Consider the following 20280-nt stretch of genomic DNA (forward strand, 5'->3'; position numbering starts at 1 on the left):
AATTGTTGATTGCAAAGAATATGTGTAAATCAAAGGGCATATCTTGTGTAAGTATTCAGTCATGAAGCTCAGCTGGTGACCTTGGCTCAGCCACTTTCTCTCCATCTAACCTAACTGTGCGAATAAAATGGAAGATCAGGAACCATGCACTATCCTTGGAGGAAGTGAAGGATACATATGTAGAACAATGGTCACACAATCACAGAATTGTAGAGCTGAAAGGGAACACAAGGGTCGTTAGTCCAGCCCCCTGCAATACAGGAGTCTTTTGTCCGTTGTGAGACTTGAACTCATAACCTTGAGATTCAGAGTTTGTAAGAGCGTGAACATACCTAGATGAAGAAGAAAAGGCATAATCACAATCCCATGACTATAGTCCAGCAACTGCAGATAAAGCCTTAAAGAAATGGTTGTCAAGTCAATATGAAACTGTTTTATTTTCGTTTCCATTGGAATGGCTTTCTGTTTTCAGGGCACATTATAAGAATCCTTTTCAAATGTCTGTTCCAAACTAGTTTGCACTTCACGTTATCAAGGATGAATGCACATATGGTTCAATGCATATTAAAGAACTGCATTGTGTTCTAAGTGTTTAGGGTAAATATTCATCTGTCAATGGCAAATGGAATAAGTAGACCAGCTTGGAGGTCATGTAGTAGCATTCAGAAATGCTTTCGCTCATTTTATTATGTATTCAGAAAGAACGCCAGTATCTCTTCTTCCCATAGTAAGGGATAATCTACAGCCAATATGTAATAATTGCGTAAAGCTTCCATGATATCAAACAATTGCTAGGCATAGCAACATGAATTACTCTTGAACTCAAAACAGACTACAATGTATCTGGCCATACACTTTTGAGAATCATGGTTGTTTGCTTTGTCAAAAGAGAGATGAGTATTTGCCTCAAGGTGGTCTTTAGGGGCTCTGTGATATAATTTGGTATCATTTCAATGATACGTTTTCGGTTATTTTTTAATAGGGTTATTTAATAGATTTTTAATATTTAAGTTTATTGCTGTTTTTTTAGCTGTATCTGTTTTAATTTAAGATGTGAGCTACCTTGGATCTTGCATTGGAGGGAAAGTGTGATATAACAACGCTAAATAAGTTTTTGTTTTCAATTACAACTATGGAGTTGCTCTTGTTTTACTTATATCACCCATACAGAATAGTTCACTTTGCTCAATGGGGTTAGTTTTCTGTCTTGTTTCTATGCTATGAAAATGAATCTAAAAATTTCTCTGATTAGAGTTTAGGGGGGGGGGCTTTTGTCCCTTGGAACCTCAATTCAAATTATATATTTTTCAATACTGTAAGTTTAATGTTTAGTGTAAATGTCATAAATTTTACTCACTGGTCTACATCAGCATTCACTTTCGCAAGGCTGATTTGTCTTTCACATCTTGCCTTTGGGAGGTCCAGATGTGAAACAGTTTCAGAAAGGAGTCATTAGCATCTTAGGGAGCTGGATTCAATAGAGTAGAATATGCCTTAGTTGGGGACATGTTCTCAAAAGACATAATATCTGTATAAAATGTAGATTTCTTAAAAGACCCAGGTCTTGGAAATACAGATAGATGTATAGTGGAAACTCAACATACTAAAGAGATGAATAATTTCATATATTGGCCAGGTCTGCATAAAACAATAAGCCATAGTTTAGCATTATTAGCATGAGCTTTGGACTCATGTGCTGCCCTCTTGTATCTTCTCCTCTGTTACACTGCAAGGAGGAGGGAGAATCAAAGTATTTGCCTCCATGTTCAACTAACTATGGCTTGCTATGTCTTAGCTGAGAACTGTGGTTAGTGTTAGCTATCCTTTACTGAAAAGCCAAGGTGTACAGATTAACCACGATTTGAAGTCAGATTTTCCAGTAAACTGTAGCAAGCGCTACCACGTAACAACAAATTGTGGTTAGGTAATAATGGAAGAAAATGCTTTTGATCTGGCTGCACTTTTGATGTGGCTGCGCTAGAAGAGTCCCATCAGCTTGACCTCATGCACACAACAATAAACTATGGTTTACTGCAGTCTTCCCAGCTTTGGGTCCCCATAAATCGTTGTATAACTTTCTCCATCATCTCCAGCCACCATGGCCCATTGACAGGGATGAGGGGAGTCATAGTCCACAACATCTTTGGCACCAATGTTGTGGGAAGTGCCAAAAACAGCACTTGTGTCCATGTTCTGCATTTGAACCATGTCAGTTGTTCCGGGAGTTTGGAAGTAGGAGAAAGAGATTTGAGCTGTGCCAAAAAATTGATCTGTTTTGCTTTTTAAGTGATAGTCATGTTTTGGGAGGGAGAAGTAGAAATATTTCCACCCAAAATCCTTCCGTGAGCGATCTGTTGTTGTGTAGTTTGTGGTGAATTCAAATAACAGAACATCATTATGAGTGTAAATGTGTGCGTGGAGGTACTTGAAGATAACTTGAAAAGTCATGGTATCAGAAGAAGAAATAACTAAATTCCTGTGGCAGTTTGTAAATGGTGTCTGAGTAATCCGAGTCTTATTATGTTCAAGCAGCATTCAGAAAGAAATTTTTCCTCACTTATTAAAGTCAAAAAATAAATAAATTTCAATATAAGATACACTGCATTTTGAAGCAGTTTCCTCCAGCGAATAAATATATCAATTCTATTTGGTAGCATCCTTCTAGCATTCATTAGAACTGTATCTAATCTTTGTAAAGTAAAGGAATGCATGAGACATCCCCCTTCAAGTTTTGAAGTAGGATTATGTTTCTGGAATTTGTTTCCCCTCCATCTCCCAAAGATACAAAGCATAGCTCACCCTCATTTTGCTAGTCTGCCAGTGAACACCACACCTCATTAAAATCACAACCCATTTTTAACACACACCCTTGTGCCAGTACGCTTACCATGGTTGTTTGGTAGTGCTGAGACACTCTGATTAATTCCAGTTTAATTTACTAATCCTGGCCACTGGTGATCAGACAAATCGTTTGCATTTTCTCACGCAGTTCAAATGCTTTTGCTAGCCTTTGTCTAATAAAGAAAGAATAAATAATTCACCACCGATGGCGTATCTTGGAATCTAAAGCAAGCAGTATAAACTAACCCAACACATCAGCAACTGAAAGACTTCCTTCAGCAGCAAAACCTCTTTCAAAATTAATGGCCTGCTGCTGCAGCAGGAGGACTGCTCAGGAATGGAAATATTTATAGTTTTCCTCCTAACTTCTGACCCTTGAAATTAAAAGCACTTTCTCCACCCCCTTAGATCCAGTTAACCCTCAGGAAAAATGCCTGTCAATTCATAGAAGAATTGTTTTGAAAGGCATTTGGACAAAGCAGCTGTCTTCAGGTTGCAGGATGGAATGTATAAAGGAAGAGTCTCTGTATAGTCTGCTGAATATTGGTTCTGTTCAGTGCCAGACTTACGTATAAGCCAAGCAAGCTATAGCTTAGGGCCCCACTCTCTTGCGGGCCCCCAAAAATATTAAAGGAAAGAAACAAGACACACCTCCTTGGGAAGGGAACTTCACAATTTTGGTGCCATTGTTAACTCCACAGTTCATATGACATTGGAATACTAGGGTTACTAGCAGAATCTGCTTTGGTTCATGGAACCAAGTCTGCAAATTAGGTAAAGGTAAAGGACCCCTGGACTGTTAAGTTCAGTCAAAGGTGCTATTCTCACTTTCAGGCCGAAGGAGCTGGCATTTGTCTGCAGACACCTTTCCGGGTGATGTGGCCAGCATGACTAAACCTCTTCTGGCACAATAGAACACCGTGACGGAAACCAGAGAACACGGAAATGCCGTTTACCTTCCTGCCACAGTGGTACCTATTTATCTACTCGCAGTGGTGTGCTTTCGAACTGCTAGGTTGGCAGGAGCTGGGACAGAGCAACGGGAGCTCACTCCGTCACGGGGATTCAAATCACCAACCTTTTGATCAGCAAGCCCAAGAGGCTCAGTGGTTTAGACCACAGTGCCACCCACGTCCCACTACCAGTATGAAAACTACCCATATGAAGCAGTAAAAACAACAACAATTTTTATTTATACCTCGTCTATCTTGCTGGGTTGCCCCAGCCACTCTGGGCGGCTTCCAGCACTTATAAAAACATAATCAAACATCAAACAATAAACGCTGTTTCTGAGCATGTGTGAATGGCCGCCTCCCACTTTGGCCAGCTTTCACCCATACGTTGTTACAGTGGATGCTTGGGTTGCGAACGTGATCTGTGTGGGATGCACGTTCGCAACTCACAGTGTTCGCAACCCGTGTCTGCGCGGGTTGCGATCCGGCGCTTCTGCGCATGCACAAAGCACGATTTAGCGCTTCTCCGCATGCGCAACCACCAAAACCCAGAAATAACCCCCATTCTGGTACATCTGGGTTTTGTTGGTCCGTAATCCAAAAAAACGCAACCTGAAGCGGCTGTAACCCGAGGTATGACTGTACAATTAATGTTTCCCAGGTCATAGCATATACTTTCCAGGCAAGCTTGAAAGTGAGGCAACAGAACAAAACAGGCAGCCTAATACTATGAAGAAGATATGGAGTAGATCTACACAGCTGTGTTGGGGCCCAGAGGTGTCCTACTGGTCTTAATCCATCTGCAATTAGCCGGTATTTGTATCCTGTTATACACTTCATGAAGTTGTTTACCAGGATTGATTCCATTGTTCAGGGACAAATATTCCCAAGAAATTGTGGCAGCGCACACAGACACACTGCATTTGCTCTATCCTTGATAGTGGGAAATAAAACTTTAAACCACAATTGGGGATCCGATATAAATTTTATGAATAGCACCACAAATAGTTTTCATTTTTTTAGAAAGAAACTGAGCTGCAGTTGAAACTTCTTCACTTGCCTTTCATGCAGTGATAATTAAAAGAGGGAGGGGGATCAAAACAAAATCCCCAACTGGAAAATGCACACTCTCTTTATAATTACCTATTTCAAAGCAGTAATTGAGCATTTCATTATAAAGATGGTAATCAATCTGGAACAATACTCCAGGGAGAGCACACACATCAAGAGACTTATCCATTATAATAGAATGTGCAGCAGTAACTTCCTTGGATTAGCATCAGTTGCTCAAGCATTTATTCTTTTGAAAGATGAAACCCCCTCAAAGTACACACTGCAGTGTTCTGTACAGAACTCTCCATTATCGTCTTACAGAGGGAAAAAGAAAATGTTTTGTTTTAAGATAAGGGCAATTTATTAGAGGGCTTTAAATATTAAAATAACCTCTGAAAGAAACATCATTGCTCTCCCCACCTCCCAACTGGTTTTCTGAAATAAAACTGACAGGTGATAGTAAACAAAAAATAAATAAATGTGAGATACCAGATCTTTAGAATCACAGAATCATAGCATTGGAAGGGACCCTGAGGATAATCTAGTCCAACCCCCTGGAATGCAGGAATATAAGCTTTTGGGGGAATGTTGACTTGTTTATAAGAGAATATAAATATCTGGAACATTGAATTGCAAAGAATTCAGTGTTTCTTTGTAGTTTATCTGTCAGGTGCTTTGTAGTTTATCTGTCAGGTGCAGGTCCTGCCAGCATGGGAAATCTATCATGTTGGTAAATAGATCTTGCTTGGTAGCTATAAGGCCAAAGTGATAAGCCATTATGTAACTGAGATTATTCTTTTATCTCGAACCATTTTCTAGCTTTACAATCAATTGTAATAATGGATGGAAAGCAAGCTTATGTCCCAACTGTGTTGGCTTCATGCAACTCTTCAACATATCCTTGTAACCTTACAATGCAAGCGCAGTTGGTGTATAATGAAACAGTCAGGATTGATTTGGAAATCAGCTATGCCTCTTCTCCAGTAAACAGTTTTATTTGTACCCAGCTTCTTCTAGAATATGATCAATATCAAAAGTTTAGATAAATAGGAGATCCATTTAACAGAGTCGCACGACCATGAAGCAGTGGCTGTTGCAATTACTAGCTGGCAGCAGACTGTGTATGGTGGAAAAAATTGTGGGGTAGCTTCTCCACTGACTATCTTAAAGTAATGTGTGATACCTAGATAGGTTCCATATGAAGGCCTCTGCACAGATGTCTCATTTCCATAATTGCATGAGCTGGACAGTTGAGGGGCTTTGTGTGTGTGTGTGTGTGTGTGTGTGTGTGTGTGTCTGTGTGTGTGTGGTGAAGGGGCACATCAACACCATTCCTCAACCATGAAAAGTCTGCTGACACTTAGTTAATTATCTCTAAATTGGAGCAATGTGTTCCATTGACTAAGGAATGCTGATTTTGGAAGCTGCATACACACAATCTTAGCCACAGTCCACATCAATCCTGTAGATTCTTGACAAATGCTAGCAGAGATTACAGATGGCTTGAAGGAATGGCTACAGGTGTGATGGTACTGGTGGCGAGCGCGAGGCTCATGTGGCAGTTAGGCATTGGTTTAGCGCAGCATGGGGAGGGAAGGTGTGGCCATCACCTGCCCCTCCGTTTTATAGGGTATTCTGTTAAAGGAATCCAGGGGTCTGGATCTCGTCCGAAGCCCAGGGAGGGGCTAGGGCCATGCCAGGACCCCTGGGAACTCCAGGGGTAAGCACCAGTCAATAGCCATTGATGGAGCTCTCCCGTCGGAAGTTTACCCTGTTAGGCTTTCTGTAGGGTGGGCAGGAGCCATTTATAATCTTTGATACCAATGCCTAAGCCAATACCAGTCACACTTGTGTATTCAATAAAGTTGTGGCCTAAATTTGCCCATTAACCTTTAAACTAATTTCTGCGTCCATTGTGTCTTTATTTCCTTGGGGGCGGGTTTCGGGGCTTGATGCGCAAATCTTACTTATTTGTTGAGTTTTATTCTTAAACCATCGCCAGTCTGAGTAAAATACTGGGGATGGAGTCATTGGCAATGTGAACATACCCTAACAGTCGCTGTATATTCGCAAATGAGCGTGCATGCGCAGATGAAAGTTTAATAACTAGGAGCGCCGTGGTGCAACTCTTCTTTTCTTGTGAACATGCTGCTCTTGCTGAGATTTTACTACAAGGCCACAGGGTGGTTAACAAAAATGGCAAATAAAATATAAATATATCATCTTCTATATCTTCAGGTTCAGCACGTTTGCATATTAACCTTATGGATATGATTGGCCAGCTCAAGTTCTTAACCTCTATAAAGAACAACAAGTGGCTAACTTGTAAATTGTGTGTTGCAAATTCCTTGACTTCTGAGGAAGACCCCTTGGGGGTCAAAATCTTTGGTCTCCAGCATCATTTTGGATAGATAAGATTCGTACTGTTGCCTTTTAATAATTTTATTCTCATATTCATGGTACATTTGTGTTTTCTATGGGATTAAAACCTTATTTTATTATTGTACACATTTTAACAGCACTTTATATGCATTTTTTGCTCTCACCTAATTTTGCATCTATGGGACGCAGGTGGCGCGGTGGGTTAAAGCCTCAGCACCTAGGGCTTGCCGATCGAAAGGTCGGCGGTTCGAATCCCTGCGGCGGGGTGCGCTCCCGCTGCTCGGTCCCAGCGCCTGCCAACCTAGCAGTTCGAAAGCACCTCCGGGTGCAAGTAGATAAATAGGGACCGCTTACCAGCGGGAAGGTAAACGGCGTTTCCGTGCGCGGCTCTGGCTCTGGCCAGAGCAGCGATGTCACGCTGGCCACGTGACCCGGAAGTGTCTCCAGACAGCGCTGGCCCCTGGCCTCTTAAGTGAGATGGGCGCACAACCCCAGAGTCTGTCAAGACTGGCCCGTACAGGCAGGGGTACCTTTACCTTTAATTTTGCATCTAAGCTCATAGAGTGGAACCTCAGTTGTCAAATGTAATGCGTTCAGGAAGACCATTCGACTTCCAAAGTGTTTGACAACTGAGGCACAATTGCTGGTTAGCAAATTCCTTTTCAAAAATGGAGAAACATGCCTCGGAAGCCATTCGACTTCCGATGGGTGTTCGAAAACGGAAGCATTCACTTCCGGGTTGTCAGCATTTGGGTTCCTAATTGTTTGGCTTCTGAAGCATTCAACGACTGAGGTTCCACTGTATTCTTTTCTGTCACAAATAGCTTTTTGTTTTTGTGTCTAGAGTGAGAAGCATCACCTCATAGACAGACGATTCTGTAGGTTTTGTTGGCTCTTGATTCCTTGTCAGAGCTAACCTAAAAATCTAATAAATAACTAATAAATTAATTATATTTCACACACACACACATTTTCTCATTTTCAATAATGAATTAATTTAATTTCCAAAAGATCAGGAAATCTGCAAAATGTTGTGCTACTTTGGCTTATTTTAGTGTGTGGAATTTATTGTGCTACTATTGCTTCACAAAGTATTTGTATCAAATCATTTTATGCTGCCAATTGCTTTTGAAAAATAACCACTCCAACTCTCCATCTTTAAATCTAATATGGCTATATTGCCATCAGGAAACTTTATAATAAAAGTGCAGTCAGGCTAAAACTAGTTGAAGCTAGATTACTGTCCTGACTCCATTCTGTGAATTCACAGTCTCAGTCACTCATGCTTCCATTTGATTAGGCAACAAGTAGAACAGGTAACTTAGAAACCATAAAGCTGAAAATAAAAAGGTAAAGTGAGAAAAAATAATTCACTGTGGAGGAATAAGACATTAACATAATGCCTTGTGGTGCTGGAAACTAAGGTTTGTCTATAGGAAGTGGTGGGTGGAACCCACTTTCTTATTTAGCAAGCAATTTTTAAGAGCCATATCATGCAGAAGGATGAAGAGTAATTAATATATGTTATTGCAGTAGCTTTTGGGGAAGCTACCACTCCAAAATTCCCCTTTCTTTTGCACCTTGGTGTACTGCTACCCAGCATGTAAGAGCCACGGAGAGGGAATTAAGGAGGAAACCTTAGTCCTGTCTTCCTTCCTTTGTACCAAGTGAAGAGGAAGTAAATAGGAAGTAACAGGAGGAGGAATGTGTTTTATGGGTGGGGCATTGGCCAGGAGGCATTTCAGGAAAAGAGATGGCTGTCACGAATGGTGGCGTGGTTTTACAACCTCAGATTGCCTGGGGAACATGAGTTCTGGCTTTCTGGAGTAAAACTTGGGAAATTTTTGAGTGAATGTAACAAGAACTATGAGCTCATACATCTTGTGTCCCACCATGTGCTGGAGAGGTGGACATGTGAATGTGATACCACATCTTCTGTCTTTTCATCAAAGCAGGGCTGCTACCTCTTTCCACCTTTGTGTGCCATCTCTTGTAAATACATTGAAGGGTATTCTGTTAAAGGAGTCCAGGGGCATGGCCCTGTCCGAAGCCCAGTGAGGCTATGGCCTAAGGCACGACCCCTATCGGTAACCCCCAGGGGAGCTCCTAGTTGATGTGCATCAGCAGGACTCCCCCTACTGGTGGTTAACACTTCCCGGACTCCCTGCAGACAGGCAGGAGTCAAATATAGTCAGTTAGGTCCAATGCCTAAGCCAATACCACTCACAATCTGTAACCAATAAACCTGTGGCCTTTTTAAACCTATTAACCTATAATACTGGTGTCAAGTGTCTTTATTCAACCTCAGGGAGGGGGGGGGGACCTTGTCACGCAAAGAGATGAATGAAGTGGACATTCATTTTCTGTAGTCTGCAGGATGTCTGTAGTCTGCCATTTTCCATTTTCTTTTTGCCTCTGCAGCAGAGACACTCTAGTGTAGTGTCCCATGCTGGTAACAGAGAACAATTTTAATTGGGAGAGCACTCTAGCAGTCAATTTGTTGATGGAATTAATTAGTTAACACTGCAAACACGGAGAACCATGGGATTTCTCTATTGTTTTGCATAATTTAAAGGTACATTGATATGCCTCTAGTATGCAATTCCTTAGTCATAGAAAGCAGAAAATAATGTGGCCACAAATATCTTATATGCTTTGTTAATGATATTTTCTAACTTTGCACACTACTACCTGAACTATGCCTCTGGTCATTTAGGAAGTAACTGATTGATGGATACAGAAAGCATTTTATGTAGACAAGATGTAACTAGAAAATTTGAACTGGGAATTTTTTTTTTTAAAACAAACTGATAGTGCTGGTTTGCTAAAGAAACCTATCAAATACAGACTTCAGGCAGTTGTAGACATTCTAGGAGTGTATTAGTTATCATGTCTATTTTATTTTATTTTAAGCCTTTGAAATGTATCAGTGAAGAAACAATTCAAAATCCTATATTCTTCTTGTAGTAGAAAATAATTCCTTGCTCAACTAATGTGTTCTATCATTTTCTGTCCTGATTGCCTTTCTATTCCTTTCGCCTGGTGGTGTTCCTGAATTAGGGGTGGGCCAAGTCATTTGTGACCACTGGACTGTACAAATTTTCTCTGCCTCTATGACAGGGGCTCGGCAGTTATTGATGTTCCTCCCTGGTCAGCAGTTGAGCATGAAATCTGTTTACAAAACAGCCCCAGAAGTAGATGTGGAATTGCATGCATGAGCTCAACATATTATTGATGCTTCTTCTTAGCTACCTTGAACTGCTTCATCCATACAATAGAAATACTGTTCAAATACAGCCAAAGTTCCTTAATATAATGTAAAAGTTGCTAACTGAGCAACCCCCAACTCTGGCACTTCTGTTTTAGCGGGGCCATTTGTAGATGGCAGGACACTTCCCCTCCTGCCTCCTTTGTTCTGGACATTTTATTTATTCTCAAAAGTACACATATTTCTGGCTAAGACATTCTTAACACTGAGCGACTATTGTAATGAACAATTAAACAGGGCCATGTAGTAGGTTTCCATGAGACTGCACAAATCCTTTCATTATTTTGCTAAGGGCGATTGTTTGACACGAGTTCATAACTTTGCTATACAGTCGTACATTGGAAGTCGAACAGAATCCGTTCCGGAAGTCTATTCGACTTCCAAAATGTTCGGAAACCGAAGCTACAGAAGCCGTGTCAGATGTTCGGCTTCCAAAAATAGTTCGCAAACTGGAACACTCACTTCTGGGTTTGCGGTGTTCAGGAGCCAAAATGTTTGAGAACTAAGCTGTTCGAAAACCAAAGTATGACTGTATTTGTTATGAGAGACACAAAGAGTACGTTTTCTTAAGATACACTACGTTTTGTAGTTTCACCTTAAATAGTCAGCAATGCATCTTTCTGTTTGAAATGGTTCCTTCAGTTGAGGACCCAATCCCAGTGAACCCTGCTCCCAGGGAGCAAAGGCCTAGCCTAATATGAGTATAAAAACTGCACAGGACAATGTTCTGGGATTCTAAAATTTGCCACAACTGAAGAGCCAGTGTTGTGTGTTGGTTAAGAGTGGTAGACTCTTAATCTCGTGTCTCCGCTCCTCCACATGCAGCTGCTGGGTGACCTTGGGCAAGTCACCCTTCTCTGAAGTCTCTCAGCCCTGCTCACCACACAGAGTGTTTGTTGTGGGGGAGGAAGGGAAAGGAGAATGTTAGCCGCTTTGAGACTCCTGAAGGGGAGTGATAAAGTGGGATATCAAATCCAAAGTCCTCCTCCTCCTCCTCCTCCTTCTTCATGGATTCCAGATGTAGGTAGACTTTGACTGAGGCATTGGGCGTATATTCTTGGGGGAGGGGCACTGACACTTGAGCAGGGTCAAACCTGGAAGGTCTATTCTACGTCAAGACAAGGGTCTAGTATGGCTTGTATGTACAATGCAGTTTTTGACTGTCCCCATTGCCATGAGCTCCCTCTCACATTCATTTATCTCCATTCAGTAAGTTAAAGAAAATATGCTCTATTTCTGGATGGAGGCAGAACTTTTGCATTTGTACAGTTTATTTCTCAGATTCAGATTTCTAGGTTGGTTGCTTAGTTGACATGCTAGTATATACTCTTGACTGGGTGATACAATAGCAAGCAATACATTCTGGTTACCTTTTTGTGAAACAGAAAATTTCATGTCTGATTTTAAGGTTTATACAGGAATCATAAACAAATTCTTAGTCAATTAATCCTATAGGTATTCTCAGAAATCCCATTGTAATCCTATCTCCACTTACCTGGCAGTAAGCTTCAGTGAGACTGATGTCTGGGTAGATAGGTATAAGGTTGTCCTGTTAGTGTCTTAACTTTGCAATGTGCATGTGGATGTTCAATAAAAAATGTTCATTGCAAGATTGAGCCCTCACTTTTTAATATATATTTCAGTTGGCTACTTCTTTTATAGAATAAAAATATTGATGTGAGATCAGTATCACTATTAGAATATCATAATATACAGCTGTCTTTAAGCGGATGTCATACAAAAATCAGCCTTCTTTATGGTCCAGCTCTATACAGACCTATGCTGTAGACCAGTACACTGTTGAAGGTACAAGATACTGTTTCAGCATTCTTTTTTAAAAATCTCTTGTTGTGTCTGTTTCAGTAGCCTTCATTCTCTTTCTTAATCCCCCACCCTTGTATTGTGCAGATATTGTCATGGATTGGCCTGTGTGCATATATAGAATCCCTGCATGCAAAAATTTCTACATACTGTACCAGTGTTCTTAGCAAAGGGCATTCCCATGAATAAAATATTTATGGAGTATTGTGTTTTGCTATTCTTCATGAAAAGAGCATCAGTAATGGCAATATTGAAACATTTCACTGCCTTCGGAGCCTCAGTGCATGAAGTAAGATGCAAACAGTGTCCCAACTCCTGCAAAGTTATCTCTAGAAAGAGGAGCTTGCAATATAGGGCAATATAATTTTACTTTTTGTGCATGTTTCCTTCACAAATCCCAAATGACACTTCTTTCCTAAATTGTATACAATTCCCATTTCCTTAGTATTGAACTTAATCTTCTTGCTTTCTTATTTTTTCTTTTTGAAATATGCCAGTCTGGATTAGCTTTTTGCTGTTGGACGTTTGGAGCTAGATGTGACTCAGTAGCATACACAATGGACACAAGGATGTTGCTTGGTATTGAAAAGGGTTCTTAGAGTTAGAGATTTAATTTAAAAGCAAGTGTAGTGGAAGAAGAATTCCTGCTACCCTATTCAGTACTATTTGGCACAATTGTTTGTCCATCAATGAGTGAGGTTGAGGGCCGAGGTTAAAGTATGTTGTAGGTCAGGACTAAAGCAGAGCTTTTGTGGAGCTGCTTGACAGCATTTGCCTATATCCTGCCTTGTTCCTGCCCAGTGTTACCAGCCCTGTCATCCGCATGGCTTCACTAACAGTATTTTAAAATGGCACTTTCCTATTCCAGATGCGTGTGTTTTCACAGCCTGAAATACTAAAAGCCTATCGCAGTCATACAAGAAGCTACAGAGTTCTCCCCCTCCCTAAAAGGGCAAGGGTCGCAGGGGAACATATTAGTAAGTTTAGTTAACGTCATGGCACTCCGAAAGTGTGCAAAGGAAAGGATCAGGAAAGGGCTCTGGGTTGTGTGATGTGAACGATAATGAGAGCCGCTGGGGGCACAGTGCCAAAGACTTTGCTATTGTTAATCACTTACGTCTGCATGGAGAGGTGAACACAGCAGGGTGTTTATAGCTACAAAATGCATCACCTTCTTTTCCGCGTGACATTTTGTGACATAGATTCCCATTCACAATCTTTCTGAAAATATTGAGAGGTGCAAGAAGTGTTTTTGGAGCAACACATTGAAATCAGAAACCTTACGTAACACAAGAGGGTGTGTGTGTGGATGCATCTCAAATGAGATTTCACTTTGTCCTTGACATGTAATTATACAATTTCAAGCATGAGTGTTCTGTATCCCCCTTTCTTTCCTGTTCCATGGGTTAACTCTGTCTTGTGTTCTGTCCTGAATTCCAGTTTAACTTGGATAATTTCTCATATTTGATGGAACCCGAGAGGCATGGTTGTTGCACTCTCCTTGCGCCACCCTACCCAGAGGGTAAAGTCTCCTCATTTAGGCCGGTGTGGGATGCAGTAGCCTTGCACCTTTCGATACCAGCCTCACCAGCAAAGGTGAGATTGGGATCAAAGAGTGCCTGGCCACCGCGTCCCTCAAATCACCCTCCCTGAGTGCTCGCAAAGCAGTACAGGACTGGTTTGGGGAGGGCGGAGGGAGCCATGCTCCCCAGAAACATGTGCTGCTCAACACTATGCCTCTGACCCACAGGGTCTCTGAAGAGCCCATGGATTCTTCAAGTAGCAACTTGTAGGACTGGGAGACCACTCCTTCAAAATGTTTGCCTGATCGAAGGAACAGATGCTAAGCCGTTTATGAACAACCAGTTGTATTTCACAGGCCCCAATTTCTTACAAAGTGTAGCCTTTTGAAATAGGGTGCCCTTTCTCGATGAGATGGCTCACCCAGAAAACACCGATGGACTCTCATCCACAATACTGAAGATATTTGTCATTGTTGTGGGAGTTTGGATGAGCAAGGAAGGGAGGACTTGCCCGCTGCTAATACATTGCACCATTGCCACTAAACTAACATAGTAGCATGAAGAATTCTAATACATTGCACCATTGCCACTAAACTAACATAGTAGCATGAAGAAAAGGGTTAGCTCTTTTATCTACAGTGGCCAACTGGGGATTGGACTGGTAGTGCCCACACAGTTCCCACCAACTGCAATTCCCTCCATAACTAAGGATTTTTACACCTCCCAGAAAAGCATTGTGCACCTTCACCAAACAAGGTGTGACTTCCTCTCTAAAGGTTTTACAGAATTCCCTGCTAAAACCATCTGGTCCCGGGGTTTTTCAGTTCTGGAAAAAAATGTGCGCGCCTTGAAGAAAAAAATGATACTTCTTTTGGAGTCTTGTTTGGAGTGTGTCGATCAGATGTTTAATGGTTATTGTATTTGTATTCAATAAAAAAACCAATAAAATTTGTTCGTTTTTTAAAGAAAATACTTAAGGAAGTTGCCAAGCAGGCCTGGAAAGGGGGTAGCCTGGGGAAATGGTCTGTGGAATGGGAATGGCCTGGAGAGAGTTATGAGGGCCAGACAGGGAGGACTGGAGGACAGAATCTGGCCCCTGGGGCTGAGGTTTGCTATCGCTTATGTGGGGCAAAACAAAGCAAATCAACTGAAGGAACTAAAAGCCACAACAAACCACATGCACTGTGTTGTGAGCAGAATTTAGAATAATAAAAATATTTATTATTTGTTTATTTATTAAAACAAGATTTGTTAACAGACTCCAAAATCAGTGAACTAATTTGGCTTAATAGAATTTCAGAATCATCTCTTAAGTATATTGCAGGAAGAAAGGAAGTGGCCATCACCCTGAAGGCCCATAGTATTGTCTTAAGATTCCTGTGTGTAATCATTTTTATTAGTTTTCAGTTACAGTAACCCAATAAATGCCTCATTGTTAATACCAAATTGTAATACAACTAATAATGCCAATTGTTCAGATGCCAAATTGTATTCTTTTGTTGATCCCCTACGCGCTAAAACTGATGATTTGACAATTTACTTTAACTCTGCATTCAAAAAACTTACAAATTCCAATTACCGGTACATACCAGCCAGAATAACAAACCCTTATATTGCAGCTGCAATTTTAACAACTTCCATTCACATTAACACCTCAAATAATTTAAAGTCCTACTACAGGCAAAGCCTTCAGACTCTCTCTTTGTTCTTCTTGTGTGTGGCTATTTTTCTGTTCATGATGTTTCTTCCTGTCCTTGTACTGTATTATGTCCATCTTTTGTCAGTTGTTGCTGTTCTCTATCATACCTTGGGCAGAGCAAGTAATCCATTGCATTGTCTTAAGATTCCAAAGGGGTATGTAATTTGCTTGACTGCCAGGATTGTCAGCCATGATGAAGAATGTGCTTTCTGACCAGTGCCAGAATTACATATTAGTTAAGCAAGCTATAGCTTAGGGCCCCACACTCTTGGGGGCCCAAAAAAATTAAAGAGAAAAAATACCTGGAAGTATATTTCCAAAATATAAGATAAAAAGCAAATAAAATAAAACCTACATACAGCAACAGGGTTTTGTGTTGTGTAGGCTTGCTCCTATGATGTAAGTAATGATGTAAGTAAGGCCTGCTAGCCTGCTCCCTAAAATATCACTGGTTTGCTCATTTCTATATATAGGGTGCCTACATTCTACATGTGCAAATGGCTTTAGATACCTATTAGGTCCATAAATTACCATATAGCATATATTCAACAACAAAAAAATGACAATTAGTTGTTGACAAAGGACACCTTCAGTAGCTCAAGGCCTCATCAAACCTAAATCCGGCCCTGTTTCTGACCCAATCAAGCAACACATAAGCAAATATGTCTTACGTGAGCTAGGAAGGGGTATGTATCCTTCCTCATTTTATCCTCCCAGAAAAACCTGATAGGAACTTCAAAAAAAGAAAAGAAAAAAGGATGTGACCATAACTCCTGAAAAGGGAGGGGTGAAATGGTCTCACTAATTGGCATTTCAAAATATGAGAAGGCAAGGTTATCTCTAGAAAATCTTTAAGACCAAGATAAATAAATAAATAGTTGGGAAGCAAGAGAGTGAAAACTGCCAGATGGCTGTATAGAATACACCCCTTTTTAAAAGTTGTATTATGGTCTGTTCAGTTGCTACCAAAAGCTTCATTGCACATTTGAACCGCAGGAGAAAAATCTCCCCCCCTCCCCCAGCGCTACATTAAAGTAATAACTTAGTTGAAAAGGTCTTTGATGCAGCTCACAATTTTCTTCTTCATTACTCCCCTGAACCATTTATTTGCTCATTAATTTATATGTGCTTTCTCTAAAGACACTGTTAGAAAACTTGTGCGCTGCCAATGTTCAGATCCACCTCACCCTCCCGCCTGCCCTCCACAAGGCCATCAGTATCTGGAAATAGTTCGATCCTTTGTCATTACTCCTTCAGATGGGTAGATGCAAAAGCCAAAATCATCTCGTCTTTGAAAATGCATTTGATACACTTTCCCATCTTCTGTGATAGTATGGGAGTCATTATTGCAGCAGTTGGCTCTGACATGACTGATGTCTCATGGACTTTGCTGTCATTTGAAATGCTGGCACAAAGAGGGTAGCGGTGAAAGCAGAGAGCTGGTGCTTTCAGCACGTTGAGGGTTTCTGAGGGTTTTGTGTTTTGTGTTAGGTTTGTGTTTTGTGATAGCAGCAATCAAATCAAGAGTTGGTTTTCCATGAGCTTTATTAAAGCTGAGTTCTAGTGTCTGCTTCTCTTTTTCTTATCTCAAGTAGATTTTTAATATTATTCTGTGATCTAAAACAGGCTCTTCATACCACCCACGGATCTGTAGCAATCCTTTTCAGTAGAATAATAATTAGTATTATTTTCTCTCCCCTTTTTCATCTTAATCTTTCCTTCTTGCAAGTGATTCTTGCATTATGATATAAATAGTATTTTTTTTCTATTGTGCTTGTTTCAGACCTGCCAAAGCATATATCTTACCTCTGCTTAGAAAACCACAATTAAATTGTAGAGTTATGTTAGTGGCATAGATCTATTTTTGGATATCTCTAGATTTTCCTGTTGGAGGCGATGCGTTTTGTGTGTGTTATGTTTCTGACATAGCTTGGTTGGAGTGAATAAAGTAGAGTCAAATTGATTTCTTCTTAAAGGCAGATGTTCATGCTGTATTATTCATTAGTTCTTATACAAGATACAAAATTAAACTGACTGAACAGGAATATGTAATCTTTATTCATAATTTATCCATGAATTATATAATTTGCGTTTAGTGATAAATCAGAGAGGAAACAATAACAGTTCTGTGTGGACAGATTTTTCAAGATGCCACACCAGATAAGACTTGGTTGGATTAATCCACAAATACCAATATCCTAGCCTTGCATATAGCGCATTAGGAACAGAAGCAGGTTTAGCTCTGTCATTCTTACCTGATGCAAGGAAATCAGCTTCCAATATGTTGTTTGTTAGCAGGCTTTTGTCCTGGAGGTTGAATCCTTCTAAACCCTTCTTTAGAGTATCTGTGTGGCTTATTCCAGCTGAAGTATTAAAGTAGGACATCATTAGGAATGACAGCTCATTTTCGTGATGTGGTGCTAAGGAAAGGAGACTCTCTGCAGCACATAGGAACTGTTGATCACAACCTGGGTTACAAGGTGCCTTGGAAAAGAACATAGTGGCTGTTAAAATGTGCTGCTCTCGGGTTATTTTACCAGGCTAATCCCAGCCTTCAAGACTGGAATCCAATGCTTTTATCTTGCTCATTAAAAGTGTGCATTGTTTATGTATTTGGGAAGGAAGGAGCAAAAGCATTCTAAATATTTCTCTCTCTCTCTTTCTTGTTCCTCTCAGGCTTTGAAAATTCTTCATCTGGAATTTCAGATTGGAGAGACTCGCAGTGGCTTCTAAGCCAGTGATCGAAGCCGCCAAAGTATGCTGGTGCCAAGCTGTCGGAGGATGCATGTAGCCAGGCCAGTAGTACTGCTCCTCTGCTTCCTGCTCTGTGCTGCTGCTGAAAGTAAGCTCTCCCCCGTCTACTTTTTTCACCCTTGCAAATAAAATATTGGCCGTAATGAAGAGTTCTGTTTATGGTTGGCACATTTTGGGGGCTTGTGAATAATCTTGCTTTTGACTCAGACTTGAGACACTGTGGGATCCACCTTGGCTCTCAGCCAGTGTTTGAAAGGGATTATTTACTGACTTCCCTACTATTTTTTCCTGCCGTTAATACCCCTTTTCTTGAGCATCGGAGGGTTCCTACTGCTCTCTGTTTGCTTGTGATCAGTCATTTCAAAGAGACAATGCGAGCAAAATTGTGTAGCCAAAACAAAACCTAACCTTGCTTGCCAGAAGGCAAACATCACTTAGTCTTACTAGGTATTTCCCCCCCCAATTCCTTGGATATTTTCTTTTCAAGCTCTGAAAAGACAAACAATGCAATGTTGAGGCCAATTAAAATTCCAGGTCCTTTGTGTCTGTCACAGCAGCTGTTGTAATGTATTATGTCCAACAGCTGTCGTGGAGTACAGTGTTTGAAGAAACCAAGCAGAACTGTCAACTTTGAGGCTGGGCTTTAGAGTGTGGAGACTTTGGTGTACTGCAGGCACCTAGGTTCTAAGTCCAGGACTCATATTGTGGTACTGTAGAGTTTTGGTCAATTAGCTTGCCAATTAATGAGAAGATAATATCTTCTTCTTAATTAGGAAATCATTAGGTTTGCCTTGTTTACACGTGTTCTTTGTCCCAGCTGTCTTCTGGCTTTCCACATTGAACAAGGAGGGAAAACCCCTCTTGCGTGAACTAGTTGAGGCAGGTTTGTCTGTATTCTGGTGACATCACTTGAACTTGCAGCATTTCCCACTGGTAACCTCTTTGAGCTAATTTTGAGGGAATCTTTAATTTGGAGGGGCTTTGTAAGCACCCAGGGGAATCACTTTAAGAAGTAAACAACCTGAGTGCTAAAATATTACATTACAATGTAGGTATCGTTAGCAAGCATTGATACTGCTTACTTGTCTCTTGGGTTCAGCATGGATAATTGTTATTTGAACATCTTCGTCAAGAAAGAAGGATGGTATATAGTGTGCTCTTACTGTCACACTTTGATTCAAGTTAATTTATCAATGAGTGTACTAAGCTGCAGATTCTGGTGGCTGTTCCTCGTGGTTTTCCGTTTTCAATCATGTGTACAGAATAGTCTGAAGTTAGGTTTAGAGTGAATGAAATTTAGAAAGCAAACACTGAAAACACACATTTGTAAATTAATGACAGTGGTGAATGTTGGACCTCTTCCAGATAGTTAAATGACCAGCTGGGATGTTTGTGCATAAGGTGAAGCCAAGGGCATTTTAACACTTCAGCCAATAAATAATGAACTGGGATATAGCCCAATCTTTTTTCAATTAGGCATTTTAAGAGAGTCACTTTTTTAAAATGTGGAAATTGTTCTTAAAGGACAATACATTAAAAATATATATCCTAAAGTTTTGCCAACTGTAAAATGATCATGATGATAGAACTGGAGAAAAAATTGTCACAAGTCAGATAAAACTTTGCAAAGATCACAGGTTTTTTTGTTTTTATAAAAAAGTGATACAAAGTTTAAACCTTCCCAGTAGCTCTTGGAAATGAACAAAAGAACAACTGTTTCAACAGTTTGTTTCTTTTTCCTTTGTTAAGCATTTGAACACAGAAAAAAATATTTTCCTGAGAATCGCTAGCAGATTTACTTTTTTAAACAGGCAATTTTGTAATAAAGTGCTTTCAGATTTCCTTGCTTTGCAAATCGTTGTTTTCAGCATTCTGTTCCTTATTGCTCAAAACAAAATAAAATTTGGAAATCAGCTATTAAGCACTGTGGGTTTTGACAAGAGGCTTTTGTTTCTCTTAACACATTTGCTTCTTTGGAGTAGTTTG

The 20280-nt window shown here is 40.4% G+C and overlaps 1 protein-coding gene across 26 annotated transcripts in view; it reads left to right on the forward strand.

Moving 5' to 3' along the window:
• The window catches only part of PTPRD (protein tyrosine phosphatase receptor type D), a 1166566-nt gene that overhangs the window by 833156 nt on the left and 313130 nt on the right, over positions 1 to 20280 (forward strand). For all 26 annotated transcript variants that reach the window (XM_079959081.1, XM_079959070.1, XM_079959090.1 and 23 more), the window contains one exon: positions 18217 to 18382. In XM_079959081.1, the coding sequence (XP_079815207.1) occupies positions 18298 to 18382 (85 nt within the window). In that variant the 5' untranslated portion in view covers positions 18217 to 18297. The remainder of the gene's footprint in view (positions 1 to 18216; positions 18383 to 20280) is intronic.

Source organism: Podarcis cretensis, assembly GCF_951804945.1.
Source record: "Podarcis cretensis genome assembly, chromosome: 17".
Taxonomy (NCBI): Eukaryota; Metazoa; Chordata; class Lepidosauria; order Squamata; family Lacertidae; genus Podarcis; species Podarcis cretensis.